Source organism: Canis aureus, chromosome 14 (assembly GCF_053574225.1).
Source record: "Canis aureus isolate CA01 chromosome 14, VMU_Caureus_v.1.0, whole genome shotgun sequence".
Lineage (NCBI taxonomy): Eukaryota > Metazoa > Chordata > Mammalia > Carnivora > Canidae > Canis > Canis aureus.
The window spans coordinates 3,178,112-3,203,389 of NC_135624.1; the positions used below are offsets into that span (position 1 = coordinate 3,178,112).

At 44.7% G+C, this 25,278-nt stretch overlaps 1 protein-coding gene across 7 annotated transcripts in view; it reads left to right on the top strand.

The window, feature by feature from the left end:
* The first annotated feature begins 611 nt into the window (after positions 1–611).
* The window catches only part of MATN2 (matrilin 2), a 145,899-nt gene continuing 121,232 nt past the window's right edge, over positions 612–25,278 (top strand). For 4 of the 7 annotated variants that reach the window (XM_077846684.1, XM_077846685.1, XM_077846686.1 and 1 more), the window contains exons 1-2: positions 615–798; positions 11,441–11,610. In XM_077846684.1, the coding sequence (XP_077702810.1) occupies positions 11,466–11,610 (145 nt within the window). In that variant the 5' untranslated portion in view covers positions 615–798; positions 11,441–11,465. Of the gene's footprint in view, positions 799–11,440; positions 11,611–25,278 lie in introns of all 7 variants that reach the window. The other 3 variants (XM_077846690.1, XM_077846689.1, XM_077846688.1) reach the window with 3 other exon arrangements.

Below are 25,278 nucleotides of genomic sequence, written 5' to 3' on the forward strand. Positions count from 1 at the left end.
AAGGTCATGTTCTCCCACCTTATAAAGTTGCAAATATCTTCAAAAGTCCTGTCAGAGGTCGACTTTCACCCCCAGAGGCCCGGCCTGGTCCCTGGCCAGTGGATGCTCTGTTAATACGAACCGGCACTGGTGGGGTGTTCTGGGCGCTGCCAAGACAGGGCCTGGCACTTGTCACCAATTATCCCATTCTCGCCATTTCTTCTTCATCACCATCGTGGATGGATGCCTCCTGCAGATCATGACCTCAAGTTCAGGTCAGAGTACCCCTGCCAGGCCTCCCTGCCCTCCGGAGGTGCCCCCCCCCCCGCCAAGTCCCTCAAAGCCTCTGTTGTTCCGAGCCTCCGTCCGGACCCCCAGAGTCCGAATCCCGCCTGGGCTTGCGGAGGGGCCGAGAGGAGCGGGGTGGCAGCAGACGGGGCGCCCGGCCGGGGTGGGGCTGCGCTCGCGGCCGCCCCCTCTCCGCGCCGCCCGGTCCCCGAGGACGACAGCCCTCCTCCAGCCGCCCGCTCCCCACCCTCGCCTCGCCTCGCCTCGCCGCGGCGCCGCCTCCCGCCTCCCGCCGCCCGCCCGCCGCCCGCCGCCGCCGCCCGCCGCCCTCCCGCCCTGGCCCCGGGCCGCGCAGGCAGCCGAGCGAGGGAGCGCTCTGGGATGGGACTTGGAGGAAGCGGCGAGGGAGGAGACGGCGGCCGCGGCTCGGGTTCCTCCAGCGCTCGCGCGAGCAGCGCCGGGGCAGGACCGCGTCTCTCGGGAGGCCGACGACCGAGCCCCGGGGCGCCGCGCCCGCGCGGGCGGCTGCAGGTGAGCGGGAGGCGCTGCCCCCGGGGCCCACCGAGGGGCCCGCGGAGCTGGGGCGGCCCGGCGCACGCACACCCTCCCCCGCCGCCGCGGCCCCGCGCGCCGCCTGCACCAGGCCCCCGAGCGGCCCCGACGCGCGCCAGGAGCTGCGGCCCCGGCTGGGCGCGCGCGGGCCGGCGGCGGACTAACGGGGTCCCCCCCCCCCCCCCCGCGGCCCAGCGGGCGCGCTCCCGGCTCGGCTCCCGGCTCGGCTCCCGGCGCGGCCGGCGTCCTGCAGGGCCCGGCGGGGGCGCTGTGTCCCGCCGCGGGGACTCCGGGCCCGGCTCCCGCGGCCCCGGGGAGACAGACTCGTGGGGCGGCCGTGAGGCGTGAGTCGGCTTCGCCCCCCGGCCGGCCGCGGCATCTGTGTTGGGCCTCGGTCCCCTGCGGTGTCTCTCCTTTGTGGAGGAGGGACAGAAAGGGGAGGGCGTTGTGTGCGAGTCGCTGGAAACCGCCAGGACGGTTTGCGGAGGGGACAGAGGCTTGCGGACTCCGTGTGGTTCATGGCTCCAGGATGGGACCGTGGGAAGGTAGATCCTCGGACAGACAGCCACTCTGAGCTAACCCGACTGACTGGGTTTCAAATTGTCATAAATCAGGGAGCCAGGCTGCAGCTGCACCCAGTGCACCGAATGGGCCTTCCAGGAGAAGGGAGGTCGTGGGGGCTGGTGGTCAAGGGCACAGAGTCTGGAATTAGCCTGCCGAGGTTCAAACGCTAGCTGTGAAGCTCACAGGTTGGTAACCTTGGAGTTACTTAACTACTCTATGCCTCAGTTGTCTAATGGGGTTGGTAATACCTGCAGGGCTGTGAGAATTAAAGTCCTTCGAACAGTTCCAGGCACATCCTAACGCTAGGTAGTGAGTTTCATGACCCCTCTTTCCAGGGAAAGCAAGGAGTTCCTGTGAGCACTCACCACCTCCCCAACTCAGGAAGATAGCCTCATCACAGATACATGAAAATGACAGATAATCATATGTGTTTAACTGGGGTTTTCCATTCTGGACTCCACTCCTGCATAGCTCTCCTTGCCTGCTTTCTCAGGGACACTGTCATAAGATCATATCAAGATACCAAAATGGATTTATGGCCTGGAAAGTTTCCTCTTAGACAGTGAAGTTTGGTGCCTTAGAATCCCCTTGGGAAGGCAGAGATCTGTGGCTCTTTACTACCTGTTCATACTTTTATTCCTGCCAGTAGAATTCAGCCTCAGGCCTCCCAGCTGCCAGGACTCTTTTGTAAACCAGGGCTCCAGGGTACCTTGCCCCTAGCATCCAGACACAAGCAAACTGGAGCCACTGTGGCCTGAGCTCACTCACTGGAGATGCCATAGCAGAGTCCCCCTCTGAGATACCTTCATATGGTTGTCAGGCCCTAAGCTCTTATCAGCGAACACTATGTATCTCTGTTCAGCAAGAGGTGGTTGTAATGTGGCTTGAGTAATGTGGCTCAAAATTTAAAGAAAGGTGGGCAGCCCCAGTGGCTCAGTGGTTTAGCGCCACCTTCCGCCCAGGGTGTGATCCTGGAGACCTGGGATCGAGTCCCACATCGGGCTCCCTGCATGGAGCCTGCTTCTCCCTCTGCCTATGTCTGTGCCTCCCTCTCTCTCTCTCTCTCTCTGTGTGTGTGTCTCTCATGAATAAATAAATAAAATCTTTAAAAATAATTTAAAGAAAAGGAAATAGATGATTGCTTCTTGAAAGATAGAAAAGCAATAAGAGGGTCTTTGGAGGCTCTAGAAGGAAATCCCACAATTTTCCTCGAAACAGGTGTGACTGGTGCCTAAAAGAAGGCAAGGAGTAAGGCAGGGGTGTGGCTGGAGAAAGTGGTAGAGACAGGCTCAAGGTCTCAGGAAAAGCAGGCCAAAGGGTGTGATGGGTGTAAACGCTGGCAAGCACACGGTGTTGGGTGTGAAACTGGGAAGGCAGTGACAGCGGACGTGCTAAGACTGAGGGGTGGGTGGTTGAGTTTAAGGCCAGTCAAGTGGGTAAGAGAGTCTCTAAGTGCTTTCCTCAGGACTCACTGCTCTCTGGTCTGCAGCACCCATGTCCCCGGGACTCCCCATCTTTAGGGATGCTCAGGAGGGCTGCCCTCTTTAATGTGCATATGAGAATAGCTCAGGAGGGTCATGGGGAGATGGAGGCTGAAGTGCCATGGAAAGTGGAGCATGTCGTCACTGTTGCTAGTAAACAGCGCCAGAGGCACTTCCAAGGGACCAGTTGCCACTTGGAGCTCCAGACTGTGAGGTCATCTTTGAACCCTGCCATGTGGCTTGGCAGACAGCCATTGCTGCCTTACCTGACAGGATCCTGGAGGGGACTCAGAGAGGAAGGCAGGGCTGGGCTTGATTCCAGAGGCTTGAGCTGTTGTCACGAATTGGTGGTAATGACGATGTCAGTGATGAGAGGCAGTGGAGGTACAACCCAGAACACACTGAGCTGGGCACCTGAGGGACCTGGGTTCCAGTCTTGGCCCCATGTGTCTGCTGGTATATGTGTGTGTTTGTATGTGTGTCGGGGAGGGGATGGCTGGGGGGAATTGTTGAGGTTAGCATTGTAGCGTAAGGCCAGGTTATGGGACTTCGGATGCCACAAAGCACGGATACAGCAGGATTATTTCTCATGAACGTGTAATCAGCATTCTGATGAATCAATAGAACATTTTCAGGACCCCAAACTCCCTTCATGCCTCTTTCTATGCACTGACACCTAAGTGTAACCACTATCCTGATTCCTATGATAGTAGATTAGTTTTATCTATTTTGAATTTTATTTTGTTCAATAATATGTTTGTACATGTATGATGTTAATGCATGAAGTGGTAATTCATTCTTTTTTCTTGCTGCATAATATCTCATGTATGACTCCAGCACAGTGTATCATTTGGGTTCTTTCCATCAGTTCATTTTGAGAGGGAGTGACTACCTACCCACATGTCAGTTGTTATCAACTCAATCCAACCAGCAGAGAGTAAAAGACGTTGTGTAAGGTTATGGGGTGGGGCTGGATGAAGGGTTAATGTGTGTGTGTCTGTGTGTATGTGTGTGTGTGTGTGTTTTGGTGGGGTAGGTGGGGCAGTGTAGCATTACAACACAGGGCCAGGTGACAGGGCTTTGAATGCTAAACTAAGGAATCTAGATTTTATCCGATAGGCACGTGAAAGTTGGAAGTCACTGGCAGCTTTTGAGCAGGAGTCTGATTAGCACAATAGTGTGTTGGGAAGATTGAATTCAGCCCTGGTGCTAGATGGATTCAGTAGGAGAGACTTAGAAATAGTCTATTCGTTAGGACGAATGTTCAATTCCACCTTACAAAAAAAAACCCTGAAATAACAGTGGCTTAAAGAAGGAAGTTGATTTCTGTCTTGCATTCTAGAAGCCTGGAGGCAGTGAGTCCAGGGTGAGGGTGGGGTCAGGCACCCACAGTCCTGTGCCTTGCCTTACCATGTAGCACGGCTTCTGTTTCCATCGTGGATCATGGTTCAAAATGACTGCTGGGTATCCAGCCACGATGTCCTCATTCCAGCCAGGAGGAAGGGGAAAAGCAAGGAGGTCGTTCCCATCCCTCCTTTAGGATGCTTTTCAGAAGTTGTACATACCATGTCCACTGCCATCCCCTGGCCAGCATGTAGTCACAAAGGCAAGAAGGGAGAACTGGGAGCCATGGTCTTTATTCCAGCCTGTCACAAGTCTGGTTAAAAAGTGGGGGTAGGGGATCCTTGGGTGGTGCAGCGGTTTGGCGCCTGCCTTTGGCCCAGGGCGTGATCCTGGAAACCCGGGATCGAATCCCACATCAGACTCCCAGTGCATGGAGCCTGCTTATCCCTCTGCCTGTGTCTCTGCCTCTCTCTCTCTCTCTCTCTCTCTGTGACTATCATAAATAAATAAAAATTGAAAAAAAATTAAAAAAAAAAGTGGGGGTAGTACTAAGAAAAGAGAGGAAGGAAGAAATTGGAGGATAACTGCCAGTGGTCTCTCTGATGGGAATAAAGTTCTAGGGCTGTGACCTTGGTATGTATGGAAAGGGAAGAAGACATGAGTGACATCATGGAGAAAAAAATGGCAGGACTTGGTGCTTGAGTGCATGGAAGGGAAAAAAAGATATGGAAGGAATGATCATATATACCAAAATATGAAGGAAAGGTTTTTTTTCCCCAAAAAAATTATTCCTTAGAAAAAGAAGAAATTGCCCTATATTTGAGGCCTTGCAAAGGCTCTCAAAGAACAGGGACTCTAGCAAATATTTTGAACAAACTGCTGTTTGGGGAAGGTACATTAAACATTCTCAAATCACAAAACACAATTAAACAATCTCAAATACACAAAACATTCTCAATCAATGTGCTAGTTTTAGATATGTATAGATACACATCAAAAGAATAAAAATTAACTCAAATTTTCTAATTATTTTTGAGGGCAGAATTTCACAATTCTGCAAGGATTGGATGATGCTGGATACAATCCTTTAAAGAACAACACAATGAATAACTAAGTTGCTGAGATGGTGATTTTGGGCCTCCAGGACATATACTGTCCTCATGTTACATAAGTGGCACCTGCTGACGGGAGATAAAACCTCCAGTGATAGCGTCAGCTATGGGTCTGGAAAGTGCTGTATCTCAGACAACTTAGACCAAGTGAAGAGGTTAGAAGACTCAAAAAGTATCTTTAGTGTTGACAGAATAGTGATGCTTAAAGGGCAAGCATTTGAAAACATTGTTTAATGAAACATTTTTAATGAAAAAAACCATATTTCCACAGTGATATATTGTTTTATAACTTAAACAGTTTTGAATGTGCATTTGTGACTAAGTTGATTAGTTATTATGACTAAATATTTGATATTTCACCTATATCCTTTTAAAATTACATATTTAACTTGGCCAAGAAATTTGAGGGAGAGAATCCTCCCATCATAGGAGATAGCCATCAGGGCCACCTATATTCAGGCAAATAAACTACAGAGAAAGACAAGAGCTAGGACTTGGCAGTTGTTAGCTGCAGAACTGGGGCCAGTTTGATTCAACATTTATTGGTCTTTTATTGGTCAGTAAATGTGTTTATTCAACATTTGTCTGTCTGTTTTCTAAAAACATATTTATAAAATTCAGCCCCCAGCACATGGGTGATACAGTAATGACAAGGTCCCAAGGAACAGCTCACAGACCAGTCAGGGAGACAGATCTGGTAGCAAGAAAAAGAAACCAAGTGCTAGAGCAGACAATGAACCCATTGTTAGCGGTGTATAGAAAAGTCAATCCTAATTGGGAAAATTGGAGAACATTTTAGAGAATGGGTAACACAATGAGCTGAGCCTTGAGGAATGAATGCAATTTTAATTAATGTAGAACTTCTAGGCCAAGGGACCAGTGTGGAGGGAGGCAGGCACCCAGCTATGACAAGAATCTGAGTTCCTCTGGCCTGAGAGATGGTGGGGAGAGGAGCTTGGCTTTGCCACTTAGCTAGCTCTCAGGCCTTGGAGAGTGCCCATCTGTGAATCTCAGTGTCTCATTCATGAAATTGGAAACTTGTTCACCTGACAGATTGATTGTAGGGATCGAATGAGATGATAATATACAAAATGCCCTGGCACATAGCAGGCACTTAAGTATGAATGGCCTACCCTCTTTTTATTCTTGTCCAGAGGCAGTTTACCACCTTGTAGAAAGCTATGTCCAGGCTACTTTAGGATGGCAGGATTGTGCTGGCCTGTGGCCTGCTGTAGGCCAAGAAGCATTCGCAAGCCACATCTCTCCTTTGACAGCTGACTCATTAAAACCCAGAGGGATAAGTTACCTAACTGGGGTCACATGGGGTATTCTAAAAGGGGCAGGCCTCTCCTTTCAAGGCCCACAGCACATCCTGCTGGCTTTGGTGGGATTCCACTCGCTTGACAATCTACTTGGAATGGTGATGCTTAGAAGAACCCAAGGCTGAGAGGGTCAGAGCGATCTCCTCTCTCTCCTTCCCCACCATCTTGCTAAGGCTAAATGAAAAGACTCATTGTCCCATGGAGAGGAGAAAAAATGTGAAAACAAAAGTCCAAGTTGTTGTATTTTTTAAAAAATATTCTTTCTGTGCCCCTAAATGCTTCATGGAATCTGTTCAGATTGAATTAACTTCTGTTTCCCAGCACAAAAATCTCCCTATGCACATACATGAAAGGAACTGTTTCGCAAGCATCAGTCCACTTCCCAGCTAGAACTGGTTCCTGCTCTTCAAATGCAAGCAGCTCTAAGTGCCCAGCGAGAAACATTATTAATATGGGTTCCATGCACTGACCTTTTTTTCTTGTTTCACTGCCACTGCATTTTTTAAAAAAAAATCTATCTTGCCTGTATTAATATTGTCATATTGGTTTTATGTTGGTCTGTATACAATATTCTTTCCCCCATTCCTTTGGTTTCTTTCAAATAGCTTTTTTGAAGTATAGCTTACATACAATAAAATTAATTATTTTTAGGGGACAATTTGATGAGTTCTGACAAATGCATAGAGTCATGTGACCTCCACCATACTTGTGATATAAACACTTTCATCATCCACCCACCCACCCAGATTTCCCTTGTGTCCCTTTGTAGCTGATCTTTACCCACCCCCAGGCCCTGGAACCACTGATCTGCTTTTTGTCATATACTGTTTCTCTTTACTGAATGTCACATAAATAGAATCATATAGTATATGGTCTTTTTGTATCTGGCTGCTTTCACTCAACATAATTATTTTAAGATTCAACCTTTAATTGCTGAGTAGTATTCCATTGTGTGGATGCACTACAGTTTATTTTTCATTCATCAGTGTGTGGACATTTGAGTTGTATCCTGTTTTTAGCTTTTATAAATAAATAAATAAAGCTTCTATGAGCATCTGAGTATGAGTCTTTGTGTGAATGTGTTTTCCTATCTTTGGGGTAAATTCTAAGGATTGGGGTTGCTGGTGGCAAGATGAAATCTCTCAATCTCTCTAGGACTGATGCAGAACTTTCAGTGCTCAAACATGGACAGTTCTGGGAAACCAGGACAGCTGGTCACCTGTGCTGCATCATTTAGCAAACGTATATTGAATTCATGAGAAACTGGCGATTTGTTTTTCAGAGTGGCTGCACCATTTTGTATTCTTACCAGCAATGTATTAGGGTTTTCATTTCTCCACATATTCCCAATATCTGGTTATATCTGTCTTTTTAATTTTAGTTTTTCTAGTGGATTTGTCATGGAACCTCACTGTGGTTTTACTTTGCATTTTTCTAATGACTAAGAATGTTGAACATGTCTTCATATTTCTATTTGTCATCCAAATATCTTCTTTGCTGATGTGACTGTTCAGATATTTCACATATTTTCAGATGGGCTATTTGCCTTCTTCTTATTGAGTTTTTAAGAGTTCATATAGTCAGATATAAATAACAGATTAGATAGGTTGTACAAATCTTTTCTACCAGCTTGTGACTTGCCATGCCATTGCATTTTGAAGAAAGAGTTTTCAATATTTTCAGATACTAACATGTATTTTTAAGTTATATATTTGCATGTCATTATTCTATTATACTGGTCAATTTAATGTGCGTTAAATGGCTTAATATGACAAAATGAACAATGTGTACTTTACATTACTTGGTTTGATTGCATATTGATAAGAATACAGCAAGTAGCTTACTGAGCCCTTAGTATGTGCCATTCAGTGTTCTCTGTGCTTTATATATATGGACTCATTTAATCCGTACAAAACCAGGCCTATTTCTTATTCCCACTTTAAAGATGAGGAGACTGAGGCACTGACAGGATAGGAGTAACCTGCTCAGTGTTAAGACACCTAGAAATGCTTGGTTCTGTGTTTTCTTTTTCTTTAAGTAAGCTCTATGCGCAACATGGGACTTGAACTCACCACCTTGAGATCAGAAGTCTCATGCTCTACTGACCAAGCCAGCCATGTGCCCCATGTTCTGTTTATTTTTCACGCCCTACCCTTCACCTATCCTTAGTGCCTTTTGGTTAGTGATGGTGACCTGAAAACACAAGCAGTTCTTGAAATCAGCAGTAAACTCAACCACATGAAATGGTATTGTTTATTTTGAAAATGGTAATCACCCATCACGTCATGTCTCAAATGTTTGGATATAAATGCAAATATGTCAGGTTGGCAGTAGGCCTAGAGCACATGTTGTATAGTTTTGAAATAAAGGGGGACTTGGTATTTTCTCAGTTTGGACGAAGAAGGGGAAAGCAGTAAAATAATAAATCACATATAAATGACATAACACACTTACAATGTCATATAAAATGTGATACATACCCAGGAAGCTTGAAAGCAAATAGTAGATTTAAAACCAGAGAGAGAGGCAAAATCTTCTAAGTGTTCTTCCTTTTCTCAGAAGGAATCTCGGTTACAGCTATAAAAAGGGGCCAATCTAATTAGTGAAGAGTTTAATTCATTTAAAAAGTTGGGGGCAGTAGTTATCAGTAATGAGCCAGCGTGCTTTGGAGCTTCACCTCTTTATCAGCTGCACGACCTGAGGTAAATTATCTACCTTCTCTGAGTTACTGTTCAAATTAAATGACTTAATACATTTAAAGCATTTGGCCCAGTGCCTGGCACATAGTACGTGCTGAATAAATATTTGCTAGTTTTAATATAATTTTAATGCACAGGGAAAAGTGAGTTAGTTCTATACAGCAAGTGTGAGAAACTGTGGACTTTGAAGGTTGACAGCCTGGGTTTATCTCCAGGTCAATTCCTGAGAGCAATTTGTTGAAAGAACAAATCACTAATTACTGAGTTTGTCTTTTTTTTTTTTTTTTTTTAAGTTTTAGGAGATAATCCTTGCCCTAGCCCCGTCCTGTTCCTGCCTCTGAGAGCAGAACAGCTATACTCTTTCACGAATTGTTTTCTAGGGATTTGGCTTGCAGCTGACTGCTGACTGGGCTTTCTGTTAGTCAATGAATTGGTAAATTGACCTGCTTTCCCTGGGTTTGAATCCCTGCTTTGCTACTTACTGTAGCTGTGTGACCTTGATCATGTTACTGAGCTTCTCTGAGCCTCTGTGTCCTCATCTCTAAAATGCAGAAGTAATAATTTTGATTTCTACGAGATAGATATGAAGATTAAATGAAGTCAGTTGGGTGAAATTGCCAAGCATGAAACAAGGACTTAGTAAAGATTTGACATGCAAATGATGTTACTTAAATGTTGTTCCTCTTTAAATCTTTCCCCCTCCCTACCTAATTTATATAAATTAATAAATTGCAATGACACTCATTATATTCATAGAAAATGAGAGAATAAATTTAAACCTAGTCTCAGGACATTACCTTCTCCATGAAGTTTAGCCAGGCAAGACAGTCTTTTTTTTTTTTTTTTTTTTTAGGATTTATTTATTTACTTGAGTGAGAGAAAGAGAAAGAGAAATAGTGAGGGGGGTAATAGGAAGGGACACAGAGAGAGAGAGAGAATCTCAAGCCAGTTCCATGCCAGGCAAGGAGCCTGACACAGGGCTTGATCTCATGATCCTGAGATCAAGTGTCAGATATTTAAACACCTGAGCTCCCCAGGTGCCCCCAAGCAAAATAATCTTGCTATCACTCACCATGTGGCCAAGAACCTTTGTCATCCCATGTGGAGCATGGAGATTGGCCATCCTGGGGAAACCTGGTTCTGATCATGTCGCTTCCCTGCTTAGAGTCCTAGTGAGCCTTTATGCCAGCCAGCCTCCAGCACCAATACAGAAAAGGGGTAAAGGTGATGCTGTTCTGGTAGACTGAGTGCTTCTCTGGTTGAAAATCCCCTTGCTCCTGCAGATCCCTGGAACTCAATTCAGAGTTAGAATCCTTATGCATCTAAGAGCCTCCTGCTCAACACCGGGTTTGATCCTATTCTTCTCTAGTCCCCTAGCTCCTTTGCTCATTTGCTTGTGCCCACTTCCCCATGTGTGCCAGGCACTATTCTGAGTGTGTATAAATTCACTCAATTAACTAATATTATCCCATAGTCCCACATGGCTCAGGAGGTTAAGTAGCTTGGCCAAGGTCATACACAGTGAATGTCCGTCAGGATTCAAAGCCAGGAAGATTGGTGCCAGAGTCCAAGCACTTAACTACTGCCCCATGCTGCCTCTTAATAGATGTGTGTGGGAGGCAGGGAGGCTGGGAGGCTTGCTATGTGATGCTACCTTATATCAGTCATACATTGATCCCTTGGGAATTTATATATAGTAATTTGTACCATACACTATTATTAGGCTGAAAGAATATGTTACTTGGAATCTTCAGATATAGTTTTTCCTTTTCCAAATCCAAGATATGATTATAATAATTGATAATAAATAATTGAGGAAAAATTTTAGGACAGATTTTTTCCCCCTGTCAAGTTTTCCATTCAGTCTTACAGAAATGAAAGTGATGAAAAATTTTTAATATGCATACCCTGCGTAGAGTATCCAAGAACCTACCATTGGAAGTTACTTGACTTCTTAAGGATGAAACACATAAATGTCATTTTTATGGACAAGTGGCATTTCGATACTGAAAAAGATACCTGGCACAGCGGGTCTGTAGCCCCTAGAGTTCAAATAGACCTGGAAATCTCACCCTGCTTCTTTCTCCTATTTGTCACAGCTTTACCTTCTTCCTCTTCCTGAAGATGGAAAAGATGCTGGTGGGCTGCTTTCTGTTGGTCCTCGGACAGATCCTCCTTGTCCTCCCTGCTGAGGCCAAAGAGCGGACTCCCTGGAGGTCCATCTCCAGAGGGAGACATGCTTGGACCCATCCCCAGACGGCCCTCCTGGGTGAGTGACAGGGGCTCTACCTATGCAGCAAGCAGGAGGAGGTGGTTAAGTGTGGACCTCCAGACCCGGGGACGGATACATGTCAGTCGGGAAGCCTTCCTATCCCCGGGTCTCCGGGTGGGTGGGTGTGGGCAGGGGGGGTGGGGGGGTGCTGGGAGGGAATGGGTCTCGTCAGCCAGGAGTGCATGCAGTTTTCTTTCTTTCTTTCTTTCTTTCTTTCTTTCTTTCTTTCTTTCTTTCTTTCTTTCTTTCCTTCTTTCTTTCTTTCTTTCTCTTTCTTCCTTCCTTCCTTCCTTCCTTCCTTCCTTCCTTCCTTCCTTCCTTCCTTCCTTCCTTCCTTCCTTCCTTCTTTCTTTTCTTTCTTTCTTTCTTTCTTTCTTTCTTTCTTTCTTTCTTTCTTTCTTTTCTTTCTTCTTTCTTTCTTTTTTTTTTGCATGCAGTTTTCAAAATGAAACTGAAACCTTTCTGTTTCAAAGCCTTCCATTTAATCTGAGGCTCATGGCTTTTCTCCAATATGCAAGGAAAAGATCTAAAAAGGGCCTGGTTGTACTTGTCTGGACAAGGGTGTTAGGAGAGTTTTTTTTTTTTATTGGATTTGTCCAACTAATCTGTGTTAATAATGCTTCCCTGTTTGACAGCAGGGGGAAAAGAGCAGGAGGTTTGTAGGAGGTGGGAGCAGCTGCAGAAAAGAGGTGGGGACACTGTCAAGATATCAGGAAGAGATAATATTGAGGTTCTGTTATGAACATGTTTTCTTCAGGTGAATTTTTCTCTTTCTCCAAGAAAAAGGAAAGATCATGAGAACATGCAGACTATGGATAAATGAAGCTGGTTGTAAAAACAGGCTCTGGTAAGCCCAGGATGTGGAGGGAATAAGAATATTGGCCAGTGGAAAGAGAATGAGTTTTGGCAAGACCTGGGTTCAAGTCCTGGCTCTGACGGCTTACCAGATGTGTATACTTAGGCAGTGTTGTCCCTCTGAAGTTCAGTTCCCCACCCATAAAATGGGAATGCTAATGCTGACCTGGGAATATTTTTGTAAGGAGAAAATAAATAATAAATGTAAATTGAAGGTATGCAATGAATGATAGCATTACTATCATGGTCACTCTTTGAAGTTCTCTGAAACTATGTTTTATAGCCTGTCAGCCGGCTGACAGAATCTGGCTGCCTACAAAGGTCATTGAGCAAACTGCCCAATTGCCCGGCAGCCTCAGCATTCAAAATCATAATCAGAGACCAGGGGAACCCAATACACTCTTTTGAGAGGTTAGCATCTTTACTGATGTTAACTAAATGATGGCCCCATGATCCTGGACCTGCCATATCTTCAGTCTTCGGAGACTCTCTGTTTCCATAGTGACGTAAACATAGAACTTTTGCAAGTGTGGCAAGGATTGGGGGATGTTTATTACACTGATGGAAGAACTTCTCAAAAACAAATTTCAAGAGATTCCTGGGTGGATCCCCTGGTTAAGTAAGTGTCTGCCTTTGGCTTGGGTCATGATCCCGGGTTCCTGGGCTCAAGCCCCACATTGGGCCCCCTGCTCAGCAGGGGAGTCTGCTTCCTCCTCACCTTCTGCCTCTTAAAATCTTAAAAACCCCCACAAATTTCAAGGTGATAAACATGTATATACATGTATGTATGTATGTATGTGCGCACAGATGCTCGTGGAGAGAGAGACAGACTGAGCATGCCTGATCCTACTGCACCAGCAGCAGTTGCACAGCTAGGTTTCTGATGGGGCTTTCAGAATGAGCCACCACACACTTAGCTGGAAAAGCATAGTCCTCTTGGCCCTAAATACCTCCCCTCACACACTGGGTCTTCCCTAGCTGGCAACATTCGCTGCCCTCTCCTTGGCCCCAAGCTCAGGCTCTGAAGTAGAAACTCTTTGTCTTCTGAAATCAGAGAAGCCAAAGGCATCAACCCACCTCCAGTATTACACCACCTTCCCCCCTCACACCTCTCCCATCCCATTCCTCATTTTGCCAGAGAATGTACCAGGGCCTAGGGGGAGAATGGGACATTGCACATCTCCCTGCCCCCGAGAGTACCAGGGGCCGCTCCCGGACGTGCTGGAGGCTGCTGGACTCGTGAACGTGCTTGAATGAGAATCATGAAGCCAGAAGGCAAACACAACTTTGGCCTGGATTCTCAAGTGTCACCTGCTTGTGGTCTTCCTCTGACAGGGAACAAAGCTGCAGAAGCCACATTCACTGTAGTCCTTGCCCTGTTCTGTGACTTTCTCTTTATTCTTAGAATATGATGTCTTCCGTGTTGAGTGTTCCCTTTTCTTGGCTTCTTGGTTTTGATGTTCTTTTTTTTATTTTTATTTTTATGATAGTCACAGAGAGAGAGAGAGAGAGAGAGAGGCAGAGACATAGGCAGAGGGAGAAGCAGGCTCCATGCACCAGGAGCCCGACGTGGGATTGGATCCCGGGTCTCCAGGATCGTGCCCTGGGCCAAAGGCAGGCACTAAACCGCTGCGCCACCCAGGGATCCCCTGGTTTTGATGTTCTAACGATTGCCCAGGCACGTTTCACTTTTGTGGCAAATCGTGGTGGCTGTATTTAAGGTATGCCCTGAATGAAGGATTTCACTAGTTACTTACTTGCAGGGGTGTCTCTGAAAGTTTAACAGAGAAACAATTGTTGCTTAGGTTAATTCTTCATTTGAATGTTCTGATTTTTTTTAAGTTTATATTTTTTTGGTATTTTTTTATTGGAGTCGATTTGCCAACATATAGCATAACACCCAGTGCTCATCCCGTCAAGTGCCCCCCTCACTGTCTGTCACCCAGTCACCCCATCCCCCCACCCTAAAGTTTATATTTTATGTGTAAATTCAAGTCAGAGTTCCAGTAACAATTTAAGCTAATTAAAAAAAAATAATGAGGGACACCTGGGTGGCTTAGTGGTTGAGCATCTGTCTTTGGCTGAGGGCATGATCCTGAAGTCCCAGGATTGGGTCCCATGTTGGGCTTCCTGCAGGGAGCCTGCTTCTCCCTCTGCCTGTGTCTCTGCCTCTCTCTCTCTGTGTCTCTCATGAATAAATAAATAAAATCTTTATAAAAAATTAAAATAAAAAAATAAGGCATGTATTTATCTGCCCCTGCTATGAATGATTGCAGGCTGCCCAGGTGGTAATCAGTGACGTGTGTCCACATGGGCTTATCTCCTACCTCATTCATTCATCTGGAGTATCTGCTATGTGGCAGATGTAGGGGGTTTAAGAACAACAACCACCCTCAGGAAGCATGTGTGTGGTAGGAGAGACAAATGTGTAAATAGATCATTAATTTGATGGAATCAATGAGCAACAGAAGCAACATTAGCTGGGTGGTAGCCCTACTCTGTATACTCAGCACAAGGCAGTGGGTCTCAAACATTCTGGTCTCAGGATCCTTTTACAGCAAAAAATTATTAGGATCCCAAAGGGCTTCTGTTTATGAGGGCTACATCTATTGATATTTCCTGGATTATAAATTGAAATGGAGAACTTAAATATATATGAATTAATTAGTTAATTTAAAAATAACAATAATAAACTCACAACATAACCCATAACATAAATAAAAATACATGTATAAAAATGCCATTTTCTAAGTTAAAAAAATAGAAGAATGGCACAGTTCTACATCTTTACAGATTGATTTACTGTCTGGCTTATTCGAAGACAGCTGGATTCTTACCTTATCCATTCATAATGTTTTGGTTGGACTGCGTGAAGAGAATATGGCCTCACAGATACATAGTCTGAGAAAGGAGAAGCATTTTAATAGCCTTTTTATATAATTGTGAACATCCTTTTTTGACATGACACCAAAACTTGACAAATTATAGTTTCTTAAAGGTTAGTTGCAATGTGGAGACTAAAGCCACATTAATAAAATTTTCACGCTTTATGTACTCATGAGAAAATAAGAATATAAAAAGCAAACATTCATGCTATTATGGATATAGTTCTGACCTACGGGCCTTTGAAGGGATCTCAGGGACCCTTAGGGATCCCCAGACCACACTTTGAAAACAGCTGGTTTAGGGCAGCATTCCTAGTGAAGACAGGGATCCTCCCTGAGGGGCAGAAGGAGTGAGGCTAGAGCATGCAGGTGGGATCTGGCCAGGCACTGGGGACTGCCACATCTGTGAGGCTGGTGGTCTAAGCTGGAAACAGGCCTGAAGGAGGGAACCAAATCACTGAGGGCCCAGGGCCTGTGGGGCCCTGACAGAGAGTTTGGGCTTCATTTGTCAGAGATGGGAACCCTGGAAGACTTTTAGCAGGCAACAGTAGTGATCAGTGCTGACCCTCAGTCCACTCACTCTGACATCTGGACTGCCTCAGCCTCTCTGGGCTGTGGCAAAGGGTAGGGAGAGACTACATGTGTAGGTTACCAACCCCTTCTCCAGCCCCAAGTCCCTCCCGGGCAATCATGCTAGCCAATGGAGTTGGGGCTGCAGGTGCCCTGTGCCCAGAGGAGAAGCCCGTGAAAGCCTCCAGATTCATATGCTTTGTAGTCATTCTTTATCAGTGGCACACATCACCTCCCCAACACCCAAACTCCTCCTTAGGTTCCCTTCAAGGTCCATAACCAGGAGTCATGTGGCCTCCACACTTAATTACTGTCTGTTTTACTTGTGCGCAATTTTGCATTTTTTCTCTTTCCTATATTGCTATTTGGGGATGGACCTATTGCCAGGGCAACCAGTGGATTCCTATTAGCCTTTTGGAAACCTTAACCACTTTGCCCCAACTTCTCCCGTACTCCTGACTCCCCTCACTTCTAGATGGAGAATGAACAAACTGTCTATGCTTCTCAGGGCTGGCTCTACCTGTTGTCTTTTAGGAGGTCTTGTTGACATCTGCCTTCTTTTCTAAATTTACCAATCTAGCTCATTTCGTTTCTCCTAATGAACCTCAAAACCTTTTCCTTTCTCTTCTGATCCACACAGAAATCATGTGTGTGTTTTAAAAGAGAATGTTTTAAGTGGGAGATAGAGATTTTCAAGGAGGCTGGCCCAATAGTATGGTCAAGGGGTGGTGGGAGCAGAACTCACACACACACCCCACCCCTGCCAACACATACTCTGCTAGGAAAAATTCAAGAGGTGTTCAGGGGTAGAGGCTACAAAATTTAATGAAATTTCTTCACCATGGTTCATTTACTACTTAAAAATAAAGCTAATGAAGACAATGTAAGAACTCACTGTATACAGCCCCAAGTTCTGTTCCTTGGAAATCACAGGACTTATGAGGGACTTATTTTTATTTCTGCATACATTTCTAAGTAAACCTGACATGAGAATGTTAGTAAAATTGCAGTGTGTTTCATGTAAGAACCTGAAACCTCCTAAATTAGCAATGTGACTGAAGGAACGGACCAGCCAAGAGAATTAAGTGTCAGAATGTCCTACTTTCTGTTGCCAATGGAAGTTTTTGTCTCTGTTGATAATTATTAACATTTTCAGCGTTGGCTGCCAGTAAATGAATTTCCACATCCTAAAACAATCCTCCTAATTGACATGTGCTGGCACCCTCAGTGAGGGAGGACAGCAGATGCCATAGTTTTTGGCTCCTGGAGTGACAGACCCATTGAGACCACAAGTCTTACACACCCTGAAGCCACTTAATCAAGATTTGAACTTTGTCTCCTTCCCTGAGCTTGCAGGGGCTTTGTTTACCCTCTTTCTTCTACCTGGTATATCTTCCCTTGGCCAAGGCCTGTTATCAGCCAGGGCCAGCTCAAGGGCCAGCTCCTCCCTCTCCCAGGTGGGCAGGACCCTCTTGGGATGGGCCTCGTACATCGCAGGTCCTCTGTAAAGGTGTCTTATATTTCAAGGAGTACCAGTGGCACTTACCCCAGATAGATTCCTATTTTAGTTATTTTTGTACTTGTCTCGTTTTTACCTTTAGACTATACACTTTTGAAGGTAAAGACTGTTTCTTGAGACTCCTGGGTGCCTCAATGGTTGAGTGTCTGCCTTTGGCTCAGGGCATGATCTCGGGGTTCTGGGATCGAGTCCCACATCAGGCTCCTCACAGAGAGCCTGTCTCTCCCTCTGCCTGTGTCTCTGCCTCTCTCTGTGTGTCCCTCATGAATAAATAAATAGAATCTTTAAAAAAAAAAAAAACTGTTTCTCATGTGTCACAGCACCTCTGAAGGTTGCTCTCATTTATGGAGCCCCTGCTGTGAGTAGGGACATACTAGCTCATTTAATCTGAGAGAAAAAAGACAAAACACTGGAAGGCGGGTTATTGGTTTATCTCACTTTCAGAAGAGGATGCCCAGGCCTAGAGAAGTTAAGCAATAGGTGCCCACTCCCACCCTCACCCCTCTTAGGGAGAAGATGCGTGGCTTAGGGGAAGAGGTGTTTTTGAACAAAGAAAAAGGCACCTCACACTCGAAATTGCTCCCTTAGCAGTTTTTGAGCAGACCATGAAATGCCCATCTATATTTGGAGGTGCTGCTGCCACTGCTGCTGGTTACCCTGGGGTCTGAGGACCTCAAGCCCTGGTGCTGGTCCAGCCCACAGCAGAGCTCAGTGCTTGTTGAACGACTGAGTAGATGAGATGTACAGATGGTTGATTTCATTTCCATTTGGATGTTTCCAGTCTTGATTCCACTTCTACTTAGCAGGTGACACTGGGCAAGTTGCTCTGTCCTCCAGGGTGTTCATTTAGAAAGGGAGGTGGTTGAAGTCAGTGATCTTCAGGTCTCATCTAGGATGTGATGACATCATTGATTCCGTGCCTCCTGATGTCCCTTCTCTGGCTCCTATGGTGAAACCTCCAGTGTAATCCTTGGTTTTCTTTCACTTTCTCCATCTGGGAGAGCAAGATGGAATCATATTCCGGAGGCTGAGGAAGGAGAAGTTTTGACACAGAAAAGGTGGGGCAATAGAATCAGGTAGGAGGGTGGGCGGTAGGATCAAGTAGGGGAGAGGGGTGGGACAGCAGTATCAGGCAGGGGGTGCAGTGGAGCAGTAGGATCAGATAGGGTGGTAGAGGGCACAGCAGGATCAAGCAGGGAGCAGAGGTGTGGCAGTAGGATCAGGTAGGGTTTGTTGGGGCAATAGTATCAGGCAGGGGTGGGGTGGAGCAGTGAGATCAAGCAGGCGGACTGGGAAGTGGTAGGATCAGGCAGGGGAATGGGGCAGGGGGATAAGGCAGGGAGACAGGGGCAGGGGGATGAGGCAGTAAAGCAATGTTGCTCAAGCTTTATTGTGCACACACTACTGGTCCCTGACCTCAGAGTGTTTGGTTCAGGAGGTCTGGGTTGGGACCTGAGAGGTTGCATTTCTGGCGATTTCAGTTTGAGAACCAGTGTAGAAGAGAACTCTAGAAGGTGGTGCCCATGCAGCGGGAAAAGATCTTGGGAGGAGATGCTGTGGGACATGAGCCAGAAACACAGTGCAGGGATGAGTAACAGCTGCTAGAAAGACTGCAGTTGGACAGTGTAACTAACTGGAAGCCGGGCCCACCCCTCCTGCTAGCATTTTTCTACCCGGGGAAGTTGGCAAAGGTGGGCCTCCCCCCCGCCCCCCCGCCCAAGGAGAGCCAGCCTCTTACAGCAGAGTGGTTAACACACATCTAAATAATCAGGTGGCTGGGGTGTGTCTTTGTCATCAGACCTGATTATAAAAATGAAGGTTGATGGGTAGAGCCTATCAAATTGTTTTCACTATAGCAGAGACTTTCCAAAAATAAAGTCCTTTGACATGAAAGCCCAGCCCCTCCTCAGCCCCCCTGCAGCTGCAGCTAGGGCTTGGTGGGGGCTGCCTGGCTGCTGCTCAGCCCAGATGGGTGAAATGCATCTGGTCATGCCTGTGCTCTCTACTTGTGTAAACCAATATCCCTCTTACCATTCATGTTTAATAAACTGTATAAACTGAATTCCTCATTCCTATCTTGTAATTAATACTGGAAGAATTTTTTTTTTTAAAAAAAGCATAGTATCTGATTTGCAATAAGCTGCAAAGTTAAAAGCTTTCCTAGCCAGTGAATAAATAACTTGATTTCTTTTCTCCTACAGATTCTCTCTCTCCCCTTCTTTCTTTTCTTTTCTCTATTAAACTCTCTAACCCCTTCCTTTTCCGTAACTCTCCTTTATCTCTCCCTCTTGAATCTCTCCCTCCTTCCCTCATTTCCTTCTTCAGTTCCAGAATGTTTTATCCTCAGCTTGCCCATATGTCTGCCACCTGCAGTGTGTATGTGAGTAGGAATGGCAGTGGGGGACATCCTCTCTGTGGGTGGCATAGCCAATTTTCTCTTCTTTGATGGCTTGTCCTGTCAGAGGGCAAGGCATACAATCTTACCCCTCTGGCCAGTCATGCCCCAGGTCTCCCTAACTGATGTTAATAAGTAAAGTAATGATAATGAGGGGTGTCTTTTTTTGGAGGTGTGAGGAGACCATCTACTATGTGTCAGGCACTGTACTAGGCAGCTCACACTTCACCTTGCACATATTATCCCCATTTTACAGATGAAGAAACTGAGCCTTAGAGAGGTTAAATGTCTTGCTCAAAGTCATATAACCATTGAGCTGCAGAGGTGGGATGTGAGAATACAATGTGCCTTTTCCTCTGTTCAAACCCTTTTCTGGAACCCTACCTCTTCTGTTCTATCCAACCCAATTGGACTCATCTTTCAGGGCTCAGTGTAAGCATTCCTAGTCTTTTAAGTTGGGACTTAGTCCCTCAGCAGTACACTCCCCCGGCCTGCCATATGTCCCCGCATTGCACTTACAGCCTGTACAGGGATTGCCTGCTTCATTGTCTCTATTGTAGCGACAGTGATTAGTAACGGGCAGGAATACAAGAAGTGCTTGATAAACACCTAGAGGAGTAAGTGAACTAACACGTGAACAAAGAGGAGTATCTAGAGAGGAGCCGCCAGGCTGTTGAAGGTTTCTGAAGCTAGAGCATATGGAAACGATTCGAAAGACCTAAGGATGTTTAGCTTGGGAAAGTAGAAGGGCTCTCTGAAGGCTGTGTTACAGAGGAGTCCAAGCTTGTTACCAAGACCTTACAGAGGAGACAGAGAACCAAACACCTATGCTTTCAAGGAAACAAGTTTTCCTTCCATAGGAAACTCTTCAGCCACCAAATTAGCCCAGGAAGGAAACAGCTTGCTTCCTTGGGCTTGGGGATGTGAGAAGCCTTGTGTAGGGGCTTAAATAAATCTCTGATCTGTGAGCCCTCATGTTCCATGGAGTTGCCTGCAGAATTAGGAATTGAACTAAGAGATAAGAACTTTCCTATTAAGAAAAAAAAAAAAAAAAGCTGAATATTTGCTTTCCAAGAACAATCTGCCTTAGGAGCTATTTATTTATTTATTTATTTATTTATTTATTTAATAAGCCTTTCCAATAACATATATTAAGCAAGGGAGAAACTGAGAAATTTTTAGTGATTGGCAACATAATAATTTGTTGAATCCCTGGGTTTCACTTCTAGCAATGTTAACTGAATGAATGAATGAAAAGAATGATTACAGGTTAATTGTATTCACGATTTTGGTTAATTCTGTACAGCTTGTAGTCAGTGAATATGACTAGACCTTTACTATCCATGGCTTAATAGCCATGATAGAACAGGAGTTTTTAACCTAAGTAGGATACTTTAAATTTTTTATATTAAATTTTATCTTCTTCATTTAAGTTATTTATTCTTGATTAATATCTTTCTCTTGCTTAACGTAGCAATTTAGTATCATTCACAAATTTGATAAAATGCTTTCTCTTTCTTCATGACCCCACTGAGAATATTAAAAGAATATTTTATATTCTTTTGAAATGGTTATAAAGAATAATCTTTACCTTTAAAAATTCATGTTTAAATATTTAATGACCACTAGATATTGAAAATACAAGAGGAGATAATTTCAAAAGTTGCCTGAGTGATCAACTTATACTTATTTCATGCATTTTTGAGAGGAAATATTACAGACTTAGTTTGCTGGGGCCACCATAACAAAGTACCATACATTGGGTACCTTAAACACCATATTTTTATTTTCTCACCTTTCTGGAGGTTAGAAATCCATCAAGGTGTTGGCAAAATTTTGTTTTTTTCTGAGGCCTCTTTCCTAGGCTTGCTGAAGGCTGCCATTTCCCTGTGTCCTCACGTGGTCTTCCCTCTGTAACTGTCTCTACATCTAAGGTTCCTCTTATAAGGATGCCAGTCATAGTAGATCGGAACCCACCTTAATGATCTCCTTTGACTTTAATGACCTCTTTAAGAACCCCATCTCCAAATACAGTCACAATTCTGAGGTACAAGGGTTTAAGATTTCAACTTATGGATTGTGGGGGACACGATTCATCTCCTAACAAGTTGCTCTGCCTTTTGCTTTCATTTGTAGAGGACAGTGTGTCTTCCTTGACACTTTGCTAAATAGCTTCTTTTTCCTCTCTGATTCACTTTGTATTCCCATTTCAGGGTGATATATCTGTTACATATGCCAGGGAAGCACGCTCAAAGATCTCAGAGATGTGGATGTTTCTGAGTCCATAAAGCAGGTCAGACGAACGTGGTGGGTCGGACAGCCAACATCCTAGGGCTGGAGATGGGAAACCAGTACACTGTAGACAGGATGTGAAGCCAAGTCTGAGTAAGACTTTTTTCAAAAGCCAAGATATAGAACGACCAGCTCAGAAAAGCCTTCTTTCAGTATATCCAGAGGAGGCTGATTTATAGGGAAAGATGAAAGGAGGGCCATGTGTTCTTTGGCTGCACAGAGGACAGGGGGCTGGGCAAGGAGGAAGTAGGGAGGAAGGTATCATAAGGCTGCAGCCAGCCAGGGAGTACAAACATCAAAGAAGAAGCTGATGGCCAGATGTACAAAGAGCTGATGCAGGGGAAGGGTCTAGAGGAATGTGGGCATCTGACCACATAGGTTCAGAGCCAAGAGGGGCCTTAGGAAAGACAGGATACATGATGTGCAGTGTGGGGCATTTGGCCATGAGAAACCTGGGAAAATTTGCCTCAGGGACCTTTAAAGTCAGGTTGGACCATAATGTAAACTGTGGAGGAATCCAGTCCAGAGGGCTCAGATCTGGCCAAGGCTGTGAGAGGCTGCTTTCCATCTCTAGTTCTTGATTCCCTAGCGATGACACCAGGGCTTGTTTCAGTGTACGGGATCCATTCACTGAATGAGTATGTACTGAGAATCCCCAGGTTACAAGCGCTGTGCTGGGCCAAGTGAAAGATGCAGAATCCTTAAATGTTTGGGACTCATCACTGGGGTCTCCAGGGGAGCGTGCCCTTCTCCTAGAGGGACCACTCACCCATATATGCCCAGACACCAGGCTCCCTGGGGCATCCTGTCTGATTGTCTCATCTATTGAAGGAAGCAGGCCCCTCCACTCCCCTGGTCCAGTCAAACTTAATTTGTTTCCAAAATGAAGAGAAATAGGAAAGCCATTAATTTTACCTAGCTATTTTTCTGTACCAAAATCTTATAGTTCCAATACATTATTTTTTGTTTCATGATTTGCCTCAGTTTTATCATTTATTCATTCATTAAACAGATAGGCATTGAATATCTGTAGCGGGCAAGGACAGCATTGTTTTGGGTGCTGATGATATTGCAGAGTTACATCTGGCCCACTACCTGTCACGTTTTAGGGTTTGATGCAGATTCCCTAGTTGTGGGCAGCATGGGTCTTTTGGGGGAAAATTTTTATGGGATCCACTAGAGAAGTCCTCCAGAGCCAGTGGAACGTATTCATCAAGCCATCTGGGCTTGATGCCTTCTGTAGAGAGGATATATCAGACAACTAATTTGATTTTTTTTTAAACAGTCATTAGCCTATTTGGGTTTCCTATTTCTTCTTGAGTCTATTTTGATAATTGGCATTTTCCTTAATTTGTCTGTATTTTCAGATCCATCGGCATACATAAAAAAATACAGGTCTTAACACAATTTTTAACATGGGGCATGGTATTCTTTCACAAAAAATGCTCAGTGTTTTGTTCTCGTAGTTCCCAAAGCTCCTACCAAAATTCTGAAGTAGCATTGAGACCTGGGGGATGATGTGCTGGGGATAGGGGAAGAGGTCTCTATTGACTGTTAGGTTTCTCTGATAATACTTAGCATTTGTAAGAGGGCTTTACAGTTTTTGAAAGCACCTTTTGAAAGCACCTTTTGCTTGCCTTTACCTCCCTTCTCTTCACAAAGCCCTCGAGAGGTAGATTTGATGACAACTCCCAGCTACAGATAAGAAAAAATCTGATCAGTTTATTTATCTATGATGGATACGTGAAGTCTGAAGCCACTCTTAGAATCACACCAGTTTACCTAGAAGAAAGTTTAGAGATCATCTAGTTTAGAGGCTTTTAGCCTGGGGACCATTGGATCAACAGAATAGACTTCTGTTTGGCTAGACTTCATTGGGCCCATAATCTGGATGGGAAAAAAAATTACATACTCTTTCACCAACCTCTAACTGCAGTTGAGCATTTTCTTCTATTATGATTGTAAACCACAAACCACAGGAGTAGTAGCAGTACTCTGTCACTAACAGAGACCACAGATATTTTCATGGCACGTTATAGCTGTCAGAGGTAATTCCACATACGGTTGACATGCATCACTACTTTGAAATTACACCTTTCAACTTTGTTATTTAAAGTTATTTTTAAAAGTCCATATGTAGTTGTATCTCCAACTTTTAAATACCTTGATAACTGTAGTTCAAATAACTGGCTTCCTTTCTTACCCTTTGCATTTACTTGTTTATTTATTGTGGTAATAGATACACATATCATAAGATTAATCACCTTAAACGTTTTGCAGTGTACAATTCAGTGGCATTGAGTATATTCACATTGTGGTACAACCACCATCACTGTCTATTTCCAGAACTTTTCATCATCCCAAACAGAAGCTACCTGTTCAGTTCCCTTTCCCCAGGAACTTCTTTTCTACCTCTTGTCTCTTTGGATTTGCCCATTCTAGAAACCTCACATAAGAAGTGGAGTGATATAATATTTTGCTTTTATGTCTGACCTTTTTCACTTAGCATAATGTTTTCAAGATTCATCCATGTTTTAGCATGTGTCAGAACTTTTTTATGGCTGAATAATATTCCATTATATGAGTATACGATATTTTGTTTATCCATTCATCTGTTGATGGACACAGGTTTTTTTCTGCCTTTTGGCTCATGTGAATAATGCTGCTATGAACATTGGCATGCAAGTATCTGTTTGAGTCCCTCCCTGCTTTCAGTTTTTCTTGGATATATATCAAAGATGAAATTGCCAAGAAATGTAATTCAACATATAACTTTTTTTTTGAGTGAGTGAGAGACAGAGAACACAAGTGTATGAGTGGAGGTGGAGGTGGTGTTGGGAAGAAGGGCAGAGGGACAAAGGGAGAGGAAGAAAGAGAATCTTAAGCAGGCTCCATGCTGGGTGTGTAGCCCAAACCAGGGCTTGATCTCACAACTCCAAGATCATGACCTGAGCCAAAATCAAGACTCAGATGCTTAACCAACTGAGCCATCCAGGTGCCCCATCTACATTTAAATTTATGACAGACTGCCAAACTGTATTCCACAGTGGCTGCACCATTTTATAGTCCCACCAACAATACACAAAGGTTCCAAGTTTTCCATATTTTTACCAAAACTTGTTATTCTCCATTTTTTAAATAGTAGCCAT